The 23,146-nt window shown below is 34.6% G+C and overlaps 1 protein-coding gene across 2 annotated transcripts in view; it reads right to left on the bottom strand.

Moving 5' to 3' along the window:
• DPP10 (dipeptidyl peptidase like 10) overlaps positions 1-23,146 on the bottom strand; it is a 634,998-nt gene that overhangs the window by 145,344 nt on the left and 466,508 nt on the right. For both annotated transcript variants that reach the window (XM_019469320.2, XM_019469321.2), the window contains exons 6-7: positions 12,318-12,370; positions 12,138-12,219 (exon numbers count right to left, since the gene is read on the bottom strand). In XM_019469320.2, the coding sequence (XP_019324865.1) occupies positions 12,138-12,219; positions 12,318-12,370 (135 nt within the window). The remainder of the gene's footprint in view (positions 1-12,137; positions 12,220-12,317; positions 12,371-23,146) is intronic.

The raw sequence follows: 23,146 nt of genomic DNA, 5'->3' as shown, positions 1-23,146 counted from the left end.
TATTCTGTAATTGCCGGGTATAGTGTTTTGCAAACGACAATGACATCATGTTGGTTGATTGTGTTGACCATATATTTTATATTGTTTCTGATGTTCTATCTACTTGTCCTATCTTGTACTGTAAGACAAGTGTTGAAATTACCAGCTAAAATTGTCAATTTGTGTTTCCCATAAGGTGGTAAAGTATATATTTGCTTTCAATCTTTTTCTGGCTCTGGGGAATTATTACTTTATGTCCCTTAGAGATTACAGTTTATGCTGTGGTTGACTAATAGTATCATAAAACATTGAGTTTCTTTTCACATTTTCATTTCCTTTGTTGTTTTTAAGGACCAGAACAAGGGGAGAGCTCCTGAATGCACCATTTAAAGTTATTTCTGACAAGAAAAATCTTGCCATAATGCAGACAACCATTTCCATCAGTGAGTTCTTTTCATGTCATTTAAATAAAACAAAGTAAATCACTAGAATACTAAACTTTCATAATTGGGATCTTTTTTTTCCCCCAATATTAGGGGTTGTGTAGGATGGCTCACATCTTAAAATAACATTCTTATACTTTTATTTTTAAAGTTTCTACTTAGACCACTGATAGAATGTGCCTTGTTATCCTTGTAGGATAACCCTGTATGGTCAGAGTAAGAATAAGAGATATGCCAAACCCTGGTTGCAATGAAATAATAGATTTTAGTGATTATCATCTACATTGTTATTCTACTCCAATGACTTCTTAGCAGGAACTGTCTACAGTGTTCAGTACATCGGGTTATGCATGACCTAAATTTATAGCTAAAAAATCTGCAACCCTGGAGCCTCCATGGTTCTTACACCAAAATTTATTATTAAATTTAATGTTAGGAGCAGCTTGAGAAAATAATTGCCAGAAAAATTGCTATTTTGTGGGAAAATGGGTAAAAAAAAGATATGGTCGTTACATTTACCTCATTATTGCTAAATAACTCAAAACTGTTTAAACATAAGTTAAGGGAAATATAGTGAATTCTTATTAGAACTAGGAAACAAACAATAGTGATTCTTTCTGATACAAATCTGCTGGCATATTTTATTCTTCTGGCTTATTTGATTCTTTTTACCTTTTCACATTTGTCACTAACATCTAAGTTATAGCTTTTTGTTATTAAAAATATAAGCCAATCAATTAAAGCATGTGATTCCATATACATATATTCTGTTTCTTCTTACATTGAGAACTTCCTTATAGTCTAGAGGAATGCCTTTAAATAAAGGTCCTGGAATGTTCAGATGACCCTTGAATGTCAATGCATCTGAACTGTGTGGGTCCACTTATAATGTCGATTTTTTTTCGACAAATTCCATACAGTACCATGAATGTATTTTCTCTTCCTTATAATTTTCTTAACAACATTTTGTTTTCTCTAGCTTACTTCATTGTAAGAGTACAGTACATAATGCATATAACATGCAATATATGTGTTAATTGATAAGGCTTCTGGTCAACAGTAGGCTCTTAGTAGTTAAGTTTGGGGGAGGTCAAAAGTTACAGGTGGATTTCTGACTGCACGTGGGGTTGGCACCCCTAACCTCTGCACTGTTGTTCAAGGGTCTTGTGTAACTTCAACACTCAGCTTTCAGGTCACTTTCTCCAAGAAACTGCCCCATCACCTCAGAGAGGGCCCCCTGCAAGGTGAAGACCACATTGGAACCCTTCTGTTTCAGGTGTTCCAAGAGGTGGGAATCCCTACCTTTAGCTCTATTTTCTGTGAGGTCCTGGAATATAGAAATTGTGCCTTTTATATCCCTAGTGAGTTGCATGTTCATAACATATAGTTAGAACCTCTACAACATTTTATAACTCATCTAGGTGAACCAAGGGGAGCACTTTAAATAGGGATGAAGTCTCCTCCTTTCCCCCAAAAGAAGTAAGTAAATTTCAGATGTCTCATTATTAATATTGGTACTTTCTATGATAAAGAATTGATTTCCGTTTGGTTTTTCTAAGTGTGGAATAAAACATTAAAAATACAACACAGGTAAAGTTTATCTCAAACAGCACTGAGCAGATTGATGATTTTCTTTTCTTTTCTTTTTTGTATAAGCCTGACAATATTTCTACTTCCCCTCAAAATCTCTAGGGCTGGCCTCAACTAGAAACTGTCAGCATTTAAATAACTTCTCTTTTCACATGCTCACACAGGTTGCAACATCTTCCGTCAGCAGCTTCTCTTTTATTATTCTCAAGGGAAAATACATGCCTACAGCTCACTTTACAATTATACACGCTATGAGCATTACACAGTTGGAGCACCTGCCTTCAGAGGGTTCACAGTCCCAGGCAGTCTGCAAGACCAAGTCAGCATATACTTACCAAGTGACTTCTTTTTTTTTTAATGTTTATTTATTTTTGAGAGAGAGAGAGAGAGAGAGACAGAGTGTGAGTGGAGGAGGGACAGATAAAGAGGGAGACACAGAATTTGAAGCAGGTTCCAGGCTCCGAGCTATTAACACAGAACCTGGCATGGGGCTCGAACCATGAACCAGGAGATCATGACCTGAGAGAAGTCGGACACTTAACCGAATGAACCAGTCAGGCGCTCCACCAAGTGATTTTTACTAAAGCCAGTACAGATAGCTTAAAAGCAGTAAGAGTACAACTAACAGTATGCAAGTTGCTCAGATTCTCCTTACACTGAAATATGCAACACTTTAGAGGAAATGTATGCTTATAGAGAATCAGAACTTTATTTTCTATTTCTTTGAAAAATCTCTGACTTTAGATAGAAAAGTCATAAATATACTATTTAAATACAAGGCACAAGCAGTCTACAGGAGTGCTTAATTGATATGTGGGTAGGTAATTTTTACAGCAATTGCAAGTTAATTTTCCTTTACAGTATATATGGTAATTGCATATTTCTTTTTCCTTTTCTATACATACACCTACACTGTAATGGTATTTTACTTGTATGAGAATGTATTTCCTGTCATATTTACATATGGTATGGTATTTTACTTGCATGAGAATGTATTTCCTGTCATATTTACATACCTACTATATTAATGTAAACATATACCTGAATATACTACAAATTTATCAGTCAAGATGTCTGGGACATTTTAAGGGTGTTTTTATTATTTTTGTTAAACCCAAGCAGTTATCCTATTATGGTTCACTGGATTCTTTCCAGTCTAATACTGAGTAAAGAAATTATATCAGCCTCTTGATACTTTCCTTATGTCAAATTTGAAGTGAGACCCGTTTGACTTTAGGTGTGCCTAGTACTAAATGTGCTAAGAGGAATTGCTTTTGTTTTCTGTAACAAAAAACAGGAACATTAAATTTTGTTACAGATAACATGAAAAAGGTAATATGTTTTCAGTCATCTCCACTAATGAAGATGAATGAGGTAAAAAAATGCTCAAAATTCATTTATATGGGAAATAATCATTGCAATAAATAGTTGAGGATGTTGAGGATGTAAATTTTCCGGTTTCAGGGTGTAGCAGTTTTCCTGTAGCAATTAATGTCCTAGCAATGACCATCGCACACACTACTGTGAAGTTCTGACTTGAACTAGAATTTGACTCTTATTGGCCCTTTCTTCATCTACTTGGGACACCTCGAATATGCTAGAACTTCAGGCCTAAGCCTTTCATCCCAAAATATACATGAAGTCAGCAGCAGGTGTGAGTGTGTGTGTCTGTGTGCATTTGTGGTGTGCATGGGTATATACATATGTATCTCTTATATACAGTATATTTGTATATGTTTATCATATATTTCCCAAACATATGTTAATAATAATTAAAATAATTACTTTTATACTTAAAAAATTACTTAATGGAATGTCCAGTAAAAACATTTCAGTATTTACTAGGAAACATGAGATTTCGATGACATGTTTGAAAAATGCTACTTTAAACACCTCCCTTAAACCCATGAGGACTAAGGTCATACTAGAAAAGTCAAGGAAATGGTTCAAAATTTCCATTAATGAACTATTAAATGTAAACAATTACATCAAGGAAATTGAAAATTTCCTGGAGGCATGGAACCATTGCTAAACACTGAAGATTTTATTATAAATTTTAAAGCAATACTAGTAATAACAAAAATGCAGGTGATGGGAAAGGTTGTGACTTTGTACTTGTACTTGGAGAATTACCTAAAACATTACATTTTTCAATAATATAGGTAATAAAATATAGAAAAAGTAATTTCTCCAAATACCTAGATTGTGATGAGTAAAACACTGAATATTTTTAAAGGTTAATGCCACTGGAAGGATGGGTGTAATGATTTTAGTTTAGCCTGAATAGATTGAAAAGATATTAGCAATATCAAAGAAGGAATCTATGTTATGTTAAATGTTCTCATCACACACAAAAAATAAATAGGGCAGTGGGAAACTTTTGGACTTGATGGATACATTTATGGTATTGAATGTGATGATTGTTTCACAGGTATATACTTCTCTTCAGCTCAAGTTTTACACAAAATATGTACACTTTTTTGTTTGTACTCAATGCAAAGTGCGGCCATTTGTATGTATCAATCTTTATTTGTTCTCAATAAAGTGGCCTAAAAAATTGGGAGTCTAAAATGAGATTTAGGAATACACTTGTATATTAAGTGTAGAAATACATTGATAAATCATATTTGTATAACTTAATGTATGTGAATGAGTAGAAGACAATTTTTATTACTTGACTATGATCAAGTTTTATATCTCAGTTAAATACTTGACATACTTATCTCTTAAATATATTATTTACCAAATCATTTCCAGATTATAGTAGCCTCTAAATTTAGCTCTCTGCCTCTAAACTGAATTACTTACAGTCTAACACAAACTCTTTGACCAGACCCAACCTTTCATGCATGACTACGCTTCACATCATGCCATCCTCAAAACTCTTTGCTGTATCTGATCCTCCACACAAACCACTGTCAGCCTTTCATTAATTTCTTAATGCAACCAGATACTCATTAAATTTACATTTTGCCTTGGGCTAAAATGAGTTTTACATAGAAGAAGGAGGAAGAGGAGGGAAAGATGGAAAGAAAGAGACATAGAGGAAGGGAGGGCTTAGGTGAGAGGGAGGGAGGGAAATGTTTAACATATTCTGTATTCCATATGCTCTGGAAATGACTGGAAGTCAGTGGTGAAAGACAGCAATGTGAATAAATAAAATCTTAAATGATTTGAGATAAAATGGAAGAATGTTAGACTCCTGAGAAGCAAGCAATTCACTTAGCCTGTAGAAATTCGGGGGGGGGGGGTGGAATTATCAGAGAAGAGGAATATGTTAGCATTTTGCATTTTAGTATTTGACAAAGACATCTAATGAAAAGAAAACAATGAGGGGATACACCAAAGAGAATGATTCAAAGGTACAAACATTATGCGGGAGAGGACACTCAGAGGGTGTAATCATAATCACTCTCTGGAGATTACAGAGTTTTGGTTTACGTAGAGAAAAAAACCTGTGCTTCTGCTCTGCAGTGGAGTGGCAGGAGCCACAGGATGTGTCACCTTAGCTGCATCTTGTGTGTCATAGCAGTGACATTTTATCACCTGTGGGAGCTGTTAATAATCTGCATTTTTAACACATACCTCTGTGGATGCTGGATGGGTTAGAGTGGCCAGCGAGTGAAGAGGGATATTTATGTGAAAGACGATGATCTGAATTAAAGTGTGTTACTGTAGGAAAGGACAAGTGGGAATCAAATCAAGTGGTTACTATGCCATGATGGCTAATTTTATGTGTCAGCGTGGCTAGGTTATGGTGTCTGACTGCTTGGTCAAACACGTCTTGTAAAAGCAGTTTGTAGATGAGATTGACATTTACAATCAGTTGATTTTTAGAAAAGAATAATGTGAGTGGTCCTTATCCAATCAGTTGAAGGCTTTAACAGTAAAAAACAGGTTTCCTAAAGAAGGCCTTCTGCCTCAAGACTTCTGCTCAAGATTATAAAATGAACTCTCATCTGAGTTTTCAGCTTACCAGACTGCCCCACGGTTGCATGAGCTGATTCCTTAAAATCTTCTTCCCTTTACAGAAAATCCACATCCACATCCATGTATACATATAGTACACATATGTTTGGTATACATGTTTTGGGACCCTTCATTTTGTTTTATAACCACTATAGTAGTCTACTCACAACCTGCTCTAAATGTTGTTTAGAGTGTACATGTTGTATGTGTCAATAATGTTGTATTGTGTAAGTTTTGTTTCTTTTTTTCCCCACAAAGTTTACCACCTGCAAAATGCCCCCATCTCACTGGTGCTGAAAAATTTTCCCTTTGATTCTAATTCAGACCCTCTTTATCTATAAATTATATCAACCTCTTACCTCTCTTCTCTACAACCAGGGATTTCTTTCATAGCAAATAAAATTAAAAACTGAGATTTAAGGATGGGAAGTTAATTGTCCTTAGTTTATAAACACTACAGGCCTCTTTAATTAATTTAATGCAAAACTAATTAAAGTATTATAATGACTCATCTAATAAAATCATATTGCCAAGTTTGCTGATGGCTTCAAATATTGACAAAGCCTGTCATACTCACATGAAATGGACAATTAGCCATTTGTAGAGATGCATCCTTTAATTTATATTGAATCTATGTTTACATGCATACGAAGGATAACCTTGACAAATACGGACTTTATCCCAAAACTTACCCAAGGGATTTTGGGATATGCCATGACAAAGAACTTAGACTTCATTCTCCTCAAAACTAGTGAAACAAAAATTCCCAAACAAGTTAAAATTCAAGTGACAAAGATACTTTTAAAAATCATTTTAGGGGTGTCTGGGTGGCTTAGTCAATAAAGCATCCAGCTTTGGCTCAGGTCATGATCTCATGATTTGTGAGTTCGAGCCCCACAGGCATCAGGCTCTCTGCTCTCAGCTCGGAGCCCACTTCAGATCCTCTGTCCCCCTCTTTCTCTCTGCCCCTCTTCTGCTAATTCTCTCTCTCTCTCTCTCTCTCTCCCCCAAAATAAATAAATAAACCTAAAAAATCTTTTTTAAAAAATAGTAAAAATTAACCTCTAAAATACTATATGCAAGATATTATTCAATGTGCTTTATGCTTATATGTTAAACACCAGACTAGCACTATTGGTGAAGTACCACTACTCTCACCGTTTTATTTTTTTTTAATTTAATTTATTTACTTTTTTAATATGAAATTTATTGTCAAATTGATTTCCATACAACACCAGTGCTCATCCCAGCAGGTGTCCTCCTCAATACCCATCACCCACCCTCCCCTCCCTCCCACCCCCCGCATCAATCCTCAGTTTGTTCTCAGTTTTTAAGAGTCTCCCATGGTTTGGTTCCCTCCTTCTCTAACTTTTTTTTTCCTTCCCCTCTGCCATGGACTTCTGTTAAGTTTCTCAGGATCCACATAAGAGTGAAAACATAGGGTATCTGTCTTTCTCTGTATGACTTATTTCACTTAACATAACACTCTCCAGTTCCCCACCATTTTAAAGATAAGGAGAGTAAGGCATACAGAAATTAAGTAATATTCTTAAGGTCAACATTTAGTAAGAAATGGACCCAGGAATTAACCACCTAAAAAATGACTCCCATGAGAGGATCTATGATTTTTATAAATTTTTTGTCCTTTTTATTATTTTCTCAACTATACTGAAAAACAATCCATAACAAGTAGGAAGCATTAAAGAAAATGCCAGCAATTAATACAACTTCCCTCAGGGTGTCAAACTATTACTTTGGCACAAATTTTGGTACCTCTAAGGCTAGGAGAATAAGAGTTATATAAAACTCATGAAAGTTTCAAAGATTTTCTGAAGGACTCTCCAGTGAGAAAAACATGAAATTGTCTTGGGTTTTTAGTTTCTGGAAATTTCTGTGTTTGGAATTTGCCTTTGGCCTAATGGACCAGCTCTCTTGTTGACAGCATCAGAGTAAAACAGGTAAAACTAGAGCGACTGCCCATTTTTTGCTGCTCACTCACCACAGTCCTACACTGATTCATGCCTTCTCTGAATCCAACCTGGCATCTCCATATCTAGCATATCCTAGGCAGTTTCTGCTGCCACTTTTTAGGAATATCGTAATGGAATGGATCTAAGACAGATCTATATATGTATACTAAATATACTGTTACAAAAATTTTTGAATATGAAAAAGGTAAAGCCAAGCATGATGTTTATAATTCACTGCATTTTAAATTACTAGCTTGTTTCCTTCATAATTATTTAATCAATCATTCAAGCATTCAGTGTGGATATCACAGTGAATAGAGTGTCATATAGGATTTCTTTGTGAAATACAAGTGTAAAGATGTTTAAGCAGCTTCTAATGTCTGGCAACTTTGTGTATGCTTCTTTCAATATTTTTGGTAAACCTTTGTTTTCCCAAAGTCTTCTTTGTCTGAGTTCCTAAAGCCATGTTAAACATGTAGGGGACTAAAGACCAGGGATAAGGGGTGCCTAGGTGGCTCAGTTGGTTAAGCATCAAACTCTTGATTTTGGCTCAGGTCACAATCTCACAGTTCATGAGTTTGAGCCCCATGTCAGGCTGTACGCTGACAACAAAAAACTGCTTGGGATTCTCTTTCTCTCTCTCTGACCCTCCTCCCTTGCTTATGCGCTCTCTCTCTCTCTCGCTCTCTCAAAATAAATATCCTTTCAAAAAAATTATTGGGAATCCTGGGTGGCTATGTCAGTTGGGCATCTGGCTTCAGCTCAGGTCATGATCTCGTGGTCTGTGGGTTGGAGCCTGGCATCGGGTTCTGTGCGGACAACTCAGAGCCTGGAGCCTGCTTCGGATTCTGTGCCTCCCTCTCTCTCTCTGCCCCTCGCCTGCTCATGCTCTGTTTCTCTCAAAAATATATAAACGTTAAAAAATTTTTTAAATAAAAAATTATTTTACTGTTGATTTTTTCTATGTTGAAAATAGTTTCCTTTTTTTAATATTCCATCAAACAACTAGTTTACATGTTTAAGGAACACATCCACCAAGATACAATGAAAGTTCTTTCTGCATATGAAAAATGTATTTCTTACTCTAAAACAGTCATCTACTGCACAGTTGACTCTGGAAATATTTCAGAGTGGATAACTATAGAAGAAAGAAAAGAAAAAACAAAAGAAAAGAAAAAAAGAAGGAAGGAAAGAAGGAAGAGAGGAAGGAAGGAAGGAAGGAAGGAAGGAAGGAAGGAAGGAAAGAAAGAAAAGAAAAAAAGAAAGAGAAAGAGAGAGAGAGGGAGGGAGGGAGGGAGGGAGGGAGGAAGAAAGAAACAACAAAAAAAAAAAAGAAAAGAAGAAAATCTGCTAAGGCAATTACTCTACAACCCTTTTCAACCTCTCATGCTCCCCCTTCTTTATTCCAGTCATTCCAAAAATATTTTTAAAAATAATTTCATTCTTTTTTAAAAATATAATACTTAAAAATATATTATGTAGCATAATATATATATTATGGATATATAAAAATATATCATATTCCATGAACAAAGCCAACAAGCATGGTCAAAGGTCCTCACTTTTCTGCTGAAGAAAATGAGGTACCAAGAGGAAAAAAGACTTGGCCAAGATCACATGGCCAATCACTAGCAGAGGTTCTATCACAGGTATATTCAATTCTAGAATATTTTAGGTGGAGAAGCTTTTCTAACGAACAGAAGCACTATTTAATAGCAATATATTATTCTACAGCCTTCTTGAGATGTGACATATCTTGTACTACCTCCCTATCTCACCAATCATCCTATAAAAGTATTTCTTAGATTTATAAAATGAAATAAAAATAATAATGTATACCTCACTAAGGGGAATATTTAGATTTCCCAAATTAATTATCATAATGAGATGATGATGCAGACATTTCTGTTTTATAATGAGGAATTTGAGGCCCATAGGCAATAAGAAACACACCTTAGCCCACCCAGCCGTTGTTGAAGCAACAATTAAAAAAAAAAAAAATCTAGAGGATTCTAACTTCCCTTCATGGACTCTCCTAAAAGTCAGAGTTAGGGTTGGTCAATCAGAACCATTAAAGGCAAGTAGAATACCATATTGATAAGAGTATCAACAATTCCATCCTGAAAGATTTATTTAACATTTAAACTGCCTCACTCTTAAAATCATAGTTTAAATTACATAATGCAAAACTGATAGCATGCTAAAGTAAAAGACCACACCCACTATCACCAGCAAAGAAATAAAAGTCTTAAAAATGTAATTATCAAGACAGATCTAATATGCATATATTAAACACCACACCTATCACATGAAAACGTAAGTTTATTATAAGGTAAAAATCAAGTCTTATAAACTTCAAAGTTTATAAACTAGATAATAGATAAAGTTTATTACAAAGATGTTTATGAACTCCATATATAGTTTTAAAACTAATTCTACATTTCTGTAAACTTAAAAACAAAGATCAAAATAGCCGATGTGAAAAGAAGAACATACATGAACACTGAAATAATATTCAAATTAAATACTAATAAAAATATTATCAACTTGCTGGATGAAAGTAAAGCAAAATTTAGAGAAAATATAGAATCAGTGTTTCTGTATTAGAAAAGAAAAATAAAATACTAACATTATAATAGAAAGGACTGTATAAATTTAAAATTTGGCCTTTGAGAAGACATATGTGAAGTTTACAAATATCAAAGTTGATCATGAAAAGAAGAAAGTACTTCTAAATAACATAGGAAAAGAAAAAAGTACAAAATACAAAGATTAAAAAAATATTGTAAAAAGGGATAAAAACATTATGCTAACCAGTGGAAGTTTAGGTGAGATGGATTTTTAGAAATGTATAAATTATTGGGGCGCCTGCGTGGCTCAGTCGGTTGAGCGTCCGACTTTGGCTCAGGTCATGATCTGGCGGTCTGTGGGTTCGAGCCCCGCGTCGGGCTCTGTGCTGACAGCTCAGAGCCTGGGGCCTGCTTCGGATTCTGTATCTCCCTCTCTCTCTGCCCCTCCCCCACTCATGCTCTCTGTCTCAGAAATAAATAAACATTAAAAATTTTTGATTAAAAAAAAGAAATGTATAAATTATGAAACTAATTTTAAAAATGCAAGACTTAATTTTATTACCATAATAGGATGAGTTCTTAAAAATCTCTCCCATACACACACAAATACCACACCAAACCTAGCCACATTCATAGGGTAAGTAGAGCACGCACATCTTAATAAGACAGAAAGCATAAAAATTGGAATGGAAGAAGCAATAATGTCATTATTAAGAAACAATGCGATAATATGGAAAAAGAAGGCATTGGTGAGAATATAGTACCAACGGGAATTCTCAAAGTGTCGCTGGTCTGCATATAAATATGCAAGCAATTTAGAAGTCAGTTTGGCAGCATGTACTACATTTGAGCATTCACATGCCATATAACCAAGCAATACCACTTCCTGAGCAATATCCCCTTAAGGTCTTTATACTTTCACCATAAGACATGGACAAAAATATAGTGTTGCTCAAACTGCTTTTATGCATCAGTAATGGTCTTTTTGAGTTGGTGATAATTTCAAAATCTAATATGACAAGAAATCTTCCCCTAACAAACCAGTGTCAAGTGTAGACTTCAGTCTTAAGTTTTTACTCTGAATAATGCATTAAGAATAAACAAACGACGATGGGGCACCTGGGTGGCTCAGTCACTTAAGCATCTGACTTCAACTCAGGTCATGATCTCGCAGTTTGTGGGTTGGAGCCCCGCGTGAGGCTCTGTGCTGAAATCTCAGAGCCTAGAGCCTGCTTCTGATTCTGTGTCTCCCTCTTTCTGCCCCCACCCCCACTCATGCTTGTCTCTATCTCTCAGAAATAAACAACAAAATTTTAAAGAAAGAATAAATAAACTTGACAATGTTATGTAACGGAAATTCCACAGAACTAGACCTCGGTATTCTTGGATCTCTTCTAGGTTCCATGATTTATAAACTTTTTTCTTTTTTAATTAATTAATAAAATAATACCTGTATTATTTCATATATTCTTAAATTGGAATACCAGATGGAAGATGGAAGGTAAATAGAAAACATCAAGCATAACAGACAGTTTGCAAAAGGAAGTGGCTTCTGTAAACGTTTTCTACGGGGCCATGGCTGACAGTGTTTGGTGAATACCGACGCCTGTGCTTACCAGCTGCTGGCCTTGGACACCCCAGGCTGCATACTGCAAGATGGAGTCCTCTACTTCTGGAGGATTTAACTCCCAAACTTCCCTTGAAAAAAGGTAAATATTTTTACATGAACAAATTGACATTTACACCAATAATTTAGTTGGACAACTGCTAATGAAGACCAGAATCAAAGAACTTACCTTGTGTGTATATTGTAAATCACATATGAAGCAGTATAGGAATAATGAAAAATCTGAAATTAAAAGAAAAAAAGAGTTATGGACCCTAGGTTGCAATAAAAGCTCTATCTTAAGGTGCAGATATGTTCTTAATAAAATCCAGGAAGTCCAAGAATTGATTTTAGAGAGAAATCAAATGTGAACTGTTCCAGTTCTGAGCCTTACTCCAGAAGCCTCATGACTCCTCTGACTGTCCTTCCAACCCCTTATTCAACCTAGTCCATACTTAATATAATTGTGATTATATTGCTGTCTTGTTTAAAATACCAAATGATTCCTCATTGCCTATAAAATAAAGTTCAAGCTTCAATGATGTTCAAGGCTTTTGGTACTTTGGTTTCTACACACACTTTTCCAGCTTTACCATTCCACTACTTCCCTTTACCTAGTCTCTGCTTCAATCACATTAGACACATTCCTGCTGTATATCCTGAACTTTTTCTTTTTTTCCCCCTGCTAGGACATCTTCGGGGAAAACTTATATTGTTACTTTCTTTTTTCAGCACATAATTATAAAAGCCTCTTTTATTCCAGTACTGGATGTACACTGCACAAATATTATAATATTGTCAATTAAAACTCCCTAGAAGTCAAATTGCTATTTCTTCCTTTTGCAATAATAGGTTCAATTAAACATGATTGGCCACATATTTTGGGCAGACAATACTAGCATTGTCTATTTGCATTAAAATCACAATTCTTCCACCATTTATTATAGTATTGTGTTTTATAATGAAGCTTTATTCTCCCATTCCTTTTAAAATCACTATTAAATCTAAGATTGCCTTTGCTGTAGAGTTGCAGAAGCAAAAATAACTTTTCCTGGTTGCTATTTTGGCATTCACACTTTATGCTATAAAATTCCATATTTGACTACAAATTTTAAACCTTGAATTTACTACGAGAGCTGACAAAAAGATAAGAAATGTGACCACCTCTATAAACATTTTTTCCCCATCTCAGAAAGTTCTGTTGCCAAAGCAAACTGCCAAGTGAGCACTTTGTCTTCCAAGCAGACAAATGTGTCAATGACGTTATGGGTAAAAGGAGTTCGTCTCTTCATCCTGCCTGTTAATTAGCCAACACACTCTAGCTGAATTCTAGGTTCACAGGCATCTTGAGAGAAAGAGTTCCTGGGCATTAGTGTTTTAGTCAAAGGAGGCCAAAACAACCAAGACAAAACCAGATATAACCACTGAATTTTGCTCTCTTTCTGTAATTCTTATTACAGACTTTGCTGACTCTTCTCAATGCATGAATCAAAAGGTTTCCAAATGATGTCCTCCAAATGATGTACTTTGGAAAGGGGGATATATAAACCCACTTTTTGCTTCATAGTTCTTAGCCCAGTACAACATTTTCCCCCATAGTTCATGCGTTGAGGTGGAAGTCCACAATAAAATTAACCTTAACTTGTCTTCAGACTCACAGCAAGCTGAAGTAACCAATTGTGGGGTTTCACCTCTTTTACAGGTGTCTCACAAAGCCAGTAGTCTGCCGTCTACAGATAACTAGAAACTAACCATTTATTCCTAGTTTAGGGCTTTCCTCTGAGTCCACTTGTCTTTGGAGTGTGTGTGTGTGTGTGTGTGTGTGTGTATACTTCCAGCAGATCTCAAACACTTCCTGTTTTATAACTTTCCATAATTAAAATAGTACTCGATGCCCACAATAGAATATAATAAGTATAAAGTAGGAAGGATCTTGAACAGGGTTAGAGGTAGAAGTTTCATACATTTGTTTGCATAGTGCTGCAGAGATTTCAAAAGGGGGATTTTTCAAAGAGAATTTGATTTAGCTTTACTGAACATCTTTATTAAGGTGCACTGGTCTAACACTGTGTTAATCTGCATTTCTCTCTCTCTCTCTCCCAATCTTTCTCTCTCCTTCTCCCTCCTACTCCGTGGATAGGATGTCTATTGTTTTTATCATTTCCTCATTTCCTTTTATCCCAAATTCCTCTTCTACATTAGCTATGTAGGTTTTATTGCAGGATGAGAGGATAAAGATCGAGTCACGAAGGTTAGGAACAGTCTTTTTCCTGTAATGATTGGCTGCTGCATAATGAGAGCCAAAGTGAACGTCTGATGAGATCCTTGGGGAGAAAGATATTTCACAGCCCGAAATCACATATTCATCGCATCTCTGCAAATGATGTTCCACTGCCTGTTAGAGAGTGTGAAGGGTTATGGCAAAGGTAGTGGGAGTGGGGCAAACTTAAGAAATACTATGTAACAACTTGATCAAAGCTTACTTCTGGAAACTAGCCTTGCGATGTCCAATTATTAAATCTCATGATGCCAAAGATTTTGGGTGGAACAGAAAGCTTCATAAGATCCTGCAATCCAGTCTCATCCCTATTTTTCTACATTACTTTGGAACCTCAAGAAGAGGTTGATTACTAAGTGTTCATTGCTAAGGGTAGGATAATTGGTTCTCCTTATTTGCTGTAGTTTTGTGCTGTAAGCCATCGCAAACACTGAATTAGCAAATACAGAACCATCGCCTCCTAGAAGAAATACACAGCTAGTTTCCTATGAGTCTCTGGTCACAACATTTCTATCAACCAATCAGTACATAACATTGTTTCATGTGTATTTCTTTCGAAAGACACTATTTAATATTTAATATTGTTGATTCATTAACTCTGAACTCCTGGCCAGCAGCATTACAACTCATGCCTGAATAAAGTTTATCTGACACGTGTGCTTTCTTTGTAAAGCATATCACAGCCTCTTGTACCTAGCCACAACACTAGAGAGCACTTCAGCACTGTGCTTGGGGGGGTATTTTAAACAGCAAACGCATCAACACAAAATACAACTGTGAAAAGCAGAGCACTAAAAGGACTATGAAAAGGACACTAATTCACGGTATGATAGCTGAAACAAGAAGGCAGAGTATCATCCTGTTTGATCTCAGCTCGGCAAGTATGTATCAGGCAGCCCAAATGTTTTGCAGCTCTGCATGTGTCTGGAAATGCCTAAGAAACACAGAGTATTGATCTTGAGGTTATAAGTAAATTTTAGAAAACAACTAAATTTGGAAATCTGGAATCCACAAATAATAAAGATCAACAGTATTGGTAATATAGACATAGCATGCTATATTACTGGAAGAAAGAAACAAAAAATAAGCATATTTAAGACTTGCCAGAACTTGGACACAAGAAAAACACAAAAGTTATCCAGAATGGTGGCATTCATGTTCTGCAAATGAAAGCTAGCTACCTCCATTCGTTTATCAAACATCTTTTAAGCAACTTCTTTGACACAAGCCCTGCACTTAGTACCATTAAAAAAAAAAAAAAAAAAACAAAGATTGTGGGTCACCTGGGTGGCTCAATCAGTTCAGTTTCTGACTCCTGATTTCAGCTTAGGTCATGATCTCATAGTTCATGGGGTCGAGCTACTTGTTGGGCTCTGCGCTTATCGCACAGAACCTGCTTGGGATTCTCTCTTTTCCTGTCTCTGTTCCCCTCCCTTGCTCTCTTTCGCTCTCAAAAATAAATAAACACTTAAACAATAATAATAATAAAGATTATTTAAAAATAGGATAAAATACAAAAGAATATCAATTGATCATTTTTATTTTACTCTATTTTATCTGTCGATTTATAAACATTTATTGAATACTAGCTATGTGCAAGCTCGTAAGTTCAGTTCCTTGCCAAATGCAAAGGCCATAATAAATGTAATTCCTGTCCCCAAGGAGCTCTTGATCCAGTCAGGGTGACAAGGTTGAGAAGCATTACATTAGTATAGAGCACTCTGTTGCAGGTCATGGTTAAATTAGGAATTGCAGATAATATACCTATAGGCTTTCCAAGAATCAATTAATCTTATTGGTTTCAAGATTGTAACTGTTAACAAGAACAATTTTTGAATTGAGCATATACTACACCCTGGACTCAGCTGAGTGCTTTAAATATATTAACATTTAAGTACACCGTAAGAAATATATACTATCATTCACAATTCTCACGATAAGTGAAGCACTGAAAGTTTAAGTAGGAGACAGAGCCACAATTTGAGCTCACATCTGTCTGATTATTGTGACTTAATCTCTCTGCACATTCTCTTTCAGGGAGCTGGGACAGGAAGCACGGCTCCAGCTTTGCAAAAGATTCATTTCTGAAAGACCTATTAAGCCATCATGCAAAGATTTATTGACAGGAGTAGGCATGAATTAATTGTGATTACCATAGTGAAGAGAGATTTCATTTTAGAAAGATGATCTAATAGATCAGATTAAAAATGTAAATCCCCTTCTCCTTTAGCTGTTTTTCACATTTTTTTTTCCTTGGAATATCAGTTATTACCTAACACATCTATGGGGATTCGTGTCAAGGAGAGTTACGCTTACAGGAAACAAGAACAGGGCACTCCAGTAATTTACGATTAAACCAGAGGTTTATATCTCAGGGTGCCAAAGCTTTTTCTGCACTGCAGTTAAACTGCCGAATTGGTATAAAGAGCATGGATTTTCACGGCCTGGAGAATATTTAAAATAGGATTATGGATTTGCCATGGACTCAAGCAGTTAGGGAAACTACAATGTGAGGAAGCAAGTCTCTGAGTTAATAGCATTTACAAATAAATGCCAGGGAGATAAAAAAACAATATAGGTAAAAGGGCACTTGTTTCTCTTGGAAGTAAGTGGTATGATGATGTCAAGCTTGTTCTAGGATGATGGAATCCCTTTTAAGATGAGTAAGTAGTGACTCTTTTGCTGGAAAAAATTTTATCTTTATTATTCAGTGAAGAATTAAGCTATCAGAATACTCGAATATAGTAAAAACAATTCATAAAATTTTAAGCTGCAGCTCTACAGAAATTTTCCTAAAACATTATATGAAAAAAGCTTTGTGAATGCTGATCAAGTATTGGTTGAAAGGGAAAGTAAACATCGGAGGGATTAAGGGTATATTAATATTTTTCAGTATTTTAATCTACTTTCATTTGTTTCCTCACTTAATGTTCATCATAAACTTTTAGATATTATTCACCAAGATATACAGTTAGTAAAACCAAGATTGCAGTCTAAATCTTACTGATTCCAAACAGGCAAGGACTGTTTTAATGTGTTACCACAAACATGAATTATGTAGTATTCTTTAATTACTTCACCATTACAATAAGTGGTAAGCACAGGAACATACTCGAGATGGTGAAACTAAATATAAATGTTGGTGAAAAAGATAACGTTTAGGTGTTGCTTGACTTCATCTCTATTTATGCCCAAACCTATATAAAACAAATAAAAATAAACTTACTACTACTACTACTAAAAAAAAAACACTATCTGCCAGAAGACGAATTTAGTCATTCTGTTAGTTAGCTTGTAGGCATCACAAAGCCATCGCCACAGAAGATACATAGTAAAAGTAATATTTATATTTCTCCTTGCCCTAATTGGGTCTAGATGGGTTCCCATTTGGAAAAAAAAATAGGATATTATTCTGGCTATTTTAGTATTCATCATGTATTCATTCTGAACTAAATAGTATAGTCACTCTGAATTGAAATGTGATACTTTCAGCATAGTGTGTAAGTAGAAACCTAATAGGAGATTGTATTAGGTAAACATGTTTCCATATAATACATTAATTTTACTTAAGAAAAAGGATAGTTGATGATTCAAGTCTAAAAAGCAGGTAACACCAAAAATTACCTGGGCATCATTTCTCAATTCCAGGTAGGACTGCTGTGCTCAGAATATAATCCAACTGGGCTGAACATTATCAATAGCCAGCACAAGATGAATATAATGTATTATACAATAGGAGATCTTTGAATAAATAGAATAAACCAATCTCTGATATATTCCATGTTAGATAAATTAACTGATCATCACAGACAAACCCCTTCAAATTGATCTTAGAATTCAGTTCATGAGAGGTCTATAATACAAAATTTCATTTCAATGATACTCCATAATCAAAGTTTCTTAATTATTTGACATGGAAATTTCACCATAATATACCTCTGATTAAAGTACCAACCTCATTGACAATGCCACTCTTTATAATAAAAATATTTTCATGTACCAGACCTTTCTGCATTAATTAATGCAAATAAGCTACTTTCACACCAATTGGCATTAAACTATTTCGAATGTCCAATCACTGAAAATGTCTGGTTTGATAACCTGAATAGCATGTAAAGGTTAATTACTGACACTGGTACAGTAGGTTTTCAGTTTGTGCTGAAATAAATTTATACATCATCTAACCATGTATAAACTAGTTTTCTCTCTAGCATGTCAATGCAGAAATAAATACATTGTAAGAGGACAGAGTGAGAGACAAACTCAACCTTATTCCTATGTAGTGTTAGAACTAGAAAGTCAAGAATGAAAATCAACGTTTCCACATACAAATATTTTGCAGGTTCCCAGTGACTGAACCAAGTATGTAACTTAGAAAGTGGTCCATTCTTTCCCCAGAAACTTTGGTGAAAAAGTTCTCTCTTCATTTAAATTGAATTAAAATGTAGTTTATGTTTTCGTGAGAAATTTATTTGAAATATTTAATCTGCGCATCAGGAAAATACAGCAAGCAAGATATATCCAACTGTTTTGATACAAAATTTAGAGGAAAAACTGTATGGGAATTATTTAGTTATTCCATGAGGTTATGCCAAGAGAATAGAGCCAGAAAAACTCAAACCAATTTCAATTGGCAACTTTTTAATATCTTGAATAAAAGTCTTATGACCAGAGTGTCCAACATGGTGGCATAGGAAGACTCTTAATTCACCTCCTCCCAAAGAGACACCAAATCTACACCTATATGTAGAGTAATTTCTTCAAAAGAACTGGAGGCTGATTGAACAGCTTCCACACAGCAAACACTGAAGAGACCATATAGAGAAGGGTAGAAGAGACAGAGACACAGTAATGACAGGAACCCTACACTGATGTGAAACCTACAGTAAGGAGATACCACTGAAGGGTCTCCCCTGCCCTGAGGCGCAGCAAAAACAAACAAACAACAACAAAATGAAAACAAAAACCGAGCAATTTAAAGGACAACTACAGCCTTAGAGATAAAAAAAAAAAATCCATTTACTAACCCTAGAGTAACTGACACAGGCAGGGAACTACTGGAATTCTCTCTGGAGTCAGAGGTGCTAATGAGCACCATTTTTTATGTTCTCTCTTCACCTTGATAGCACAGATGGGAGTAGGGTCCAGATACTCTAACTGGACTGCTAGGGCTGCCCCAGTGCACCTTGAGTTCCTAGCCCTCACCAATTCCAGCCATCCCACCAAGACAGCCCAGTAATGCACATTTTGGGATCTCCCGCAACTTGTGCCCACTTCAGCCCCAGTTGGCTTGTCAAAGCCACCAGGCATACACAGTTTACAAAAATAATACTCTGACACAAGGCCACTCCTTCAAGACCAGTAGAGGCAGCTATTCCATCTAACTCATAATGTTTTTATGTTTGTCTAACATAAAAATCCACAATGAGGAGACAGAGAAATAGGTTCCAAATAAAAGAACAAGAAAAAAAAAAAAAAACAGTGGGGAAAACACACATACACTAATGAAACAGAGACTAGTAATTTACCTGATAAAGACTTCAAAGTAATGGCCATAATGATGCTTAACAAAAGTGGGAGAAGAATGGAAGAACACAGTGTGCACTTCAACAACAACAACAAAAACAATGACAAAAATATAAGAACCAACCACAGTTACGGAATACAGTAACTGAAATGAAAAATACACTATGGAAATCCACAACAGAAGAATGGATCAATGTTCCGGGAGACAGAAGAGTGTCATGCAAACAGAACAGCAAAAAGAAAAACAAAAAGAATTTTAAAAAAATTAAGAATAATTTAAGGATCTCAGAGACAACATCAAAAGCAATAGCATTCACATTATAGGGATCCCAGAAAGAGAAGAGAGAAAGGGCAGAAGACTAATTTGAAGTAATAATGGCTGAAAAATTCCCTAACCTAGAGAAGGAAACAGACATCCAGGTCTAAGAAGGATAGAGAGTATCAAAGAAGATGAACCCAAAGAGATATACATCATGATATAATATAATTAAAATGGCAACAGCTAAAGGTAAACAGAATATAAAAGTCAGCAAGAGAAAAACAAAACAAATTATCACATATAAGGGAAATACTGGCAGGCTACAAGCTGATTTTTCAGCAGAAACTTTGCAGGCCAGAAAGGAGTGACAGGATATAATTAAAGTGCTAAAAGGAAAAATAAAAATAAAAACAAAAAACAAAAAACCTAACCAGAATACTGTATCTGCCAAGGTTATTATTTGGAATTGAAAGAGAGATAAACAGTTTCCAAGTGAAGCACTGGTTTATCACCACTAAACTAACATTATAAGACTTGTTAAAGGGTCTTCTTTAATTAAAAAATAAAAACCATAACTAGAAATAGGAAAGCATATGAAAGAAAAAATCTCACTGGTAAAGGCAAATATATTAAAAAGGATGTGGGTTGGCCACTTAAATATTTAGTATGAATGTTAAAAGACAAAAATTGTGAAATCACCTGTAACAACAATTAGTAGTTAAAGAATACACAAAGTAAAAAGATGTAAAACATAATGTTACTAAAAACAGGGTCGGAGTAGTAAAAATATAGGGCATTTGAACTTACATGACAATCAGCTTAAAATAATCTACACTATATATAAGTCCATATGTATGAACCTCATAGTAACCACAAACCGAAAATCTACAATAAATGCACAAAAAATAAAGAGAAAGAAACCCAAACGTAACACAAAAGACAGTCATCAAATCATAAAGTAAGACCAAGAAAAGAAAGGAACAGAGAACTACAAAAACAACCAGAAAAAAATTAGAAAATATCTGTAAGTACATACTTATCAATAATTATTTTAAATGTAAATGGGATAAATGCTCCAATCAAAACGTGTAGAGTGACTGAATAAATGCAATAAACAAACAGAAACAATAACAAAACAAGACCCAGCCATTTTAATAAAAGTATGGAGGTTTTTCAAAAAATTAAAAGTAGAATTACCATATGATCTAGTAATTCCACTACTGGGTATTTATCCAAAGAAAACAATAACACTAATTTGAAAAGATACATGCACCCTTATGTTTAAGGCAGCGTTATTTATAATAGGCAAGATATAGAAGCAACCCAAGTGTCCATAATTAATTGGTTAAAAAACATGTAGTATAAACAGACAATGGCATATTAATCATAAAATGAAGGAGATGTAGCCATTGGCAATAACATGAGTTGACCTAGAGGGTATAATGCTAAGTGAAACAAGTCAGACAAAGAAAGATAAATACATATGATTTCACTCATATGTGAAATTTAAGAAATAAACAAGGAAAATAAATGGAAAGAGACACAAAAAAATACTCTTAAATAGAGAAAACAAACAAGTGACTTCCAGAAGGGACAGAGTTGAAGTTGAAGATTAAGAGTACTCTTATTGTGATGAGCAATGAGTAATATAATTGTTGAATCATTATATTGTACACCTGAAACTAACACTGTATATTATACTTTGAACAAACAAACTAAAAACAAGATCCAGTTATATACACTGCCTTCAACACAGACCTAAAGATATACACAGACAGAAGGTGAAGGGGTGATAAAGAATATTCTATGAAAATGGAAAGAAAAATAGTTGGATTAGCAATACTCATACCAGACAAAATAGACTTTAAAACAAGGAATGTAACTAGGACAAAGAAGTATATTACATAATGATAATGCTAAGAAGAGGACATAACCCATAAATATTTATGCAACCAAAATAGAAGCACCTAAATATATAAAGCAAATATTAACAGACATAAAGAAAGAAATTGGCAATAACACAGTATAGTAGGGAACTTTAATATCCCACTTATATCAATAGATAGATCATCCAGACAGAAAGTCAATATGGAAACATTGACCTTAAAAGACAGAGTACACCAGGTGGACTTAATATATACATATGTGTGTCTGTGTATATATTATATATAATATTATATATTACATACTATACATGTAATATATATAATATATGTGTGTATATATATACATAAATATATATATATATATATATATATATATATATATATATATATAAAACATTTCATCTAACTACTGAATACATATTCTTTTCAATGCACATGTAATATTATTCATAATAGATCACCAGTTAGGCCATAAAACAGATACTTATAAATTTAAGAACATTAAAATCATATCAAGCATATTTTCTAACAAAATGTTATAAAACTAGAAATCAATTACAAGAAGAAAACTGCAAAAACCCCAGACACATGGAGGCAAAACAAACAAATGGCTCAACAGAGAACTCAAGAAATTAAAAATTACCTTGGGAGCAATGAAAATGGAACCACAATATTCTAAAATCTTTGGGATGAAGCAAAAGCAGCCCCAAGAGGGAAGTTCATTGTGATATAGGCTTACCTCAAAAAATAAGAAAAATCTCAATTAAATCTAATTTTATATGTAAGGGAATTGAAAAAAGAAAAATAAAGAAAAAAATGAAGCCCAACATTAGTAGAAGGAAAGAAATGGTCAAAGATAAGAGCAGAAATAAATGAAATAGAGACTAGAATCAATAGAAAAGATCAGTGAAACTAAAAGCTGCTTCTTTCAAAAGATAAAATCAATAAACCTCTAGCCAGACTCATCAAGCAAAAAAGGAGGAGTGCTCAAATTAATAGAACCTGGAATAAAAGAGAAGTTACAACTGATACCACAGAAGTACAAACGATCAAAAAGAGAATACTATGAA

Source organism: Panthera pardus, unplaced genomic scaffold, assembly GCF_024362965.1.
Source record: "Panthera pardus isolate Hobbes unplaced genomic scaffold, ASM2436296v1 HiC_scaffold_10, whole genome shotgun sequence".
In the NCBI taxonomy this organism is placed as follows: Eukaryota; Metazoa; Chordata; class Mammalia; order Carnivora; family Felidae; genus Panthera; species Panthera pardus.
The sequence above is the reverse complement of the archived record's forward strand: the minus strand, read 5'-3'. Positions and strand labels throughout refer to the sequence as shown.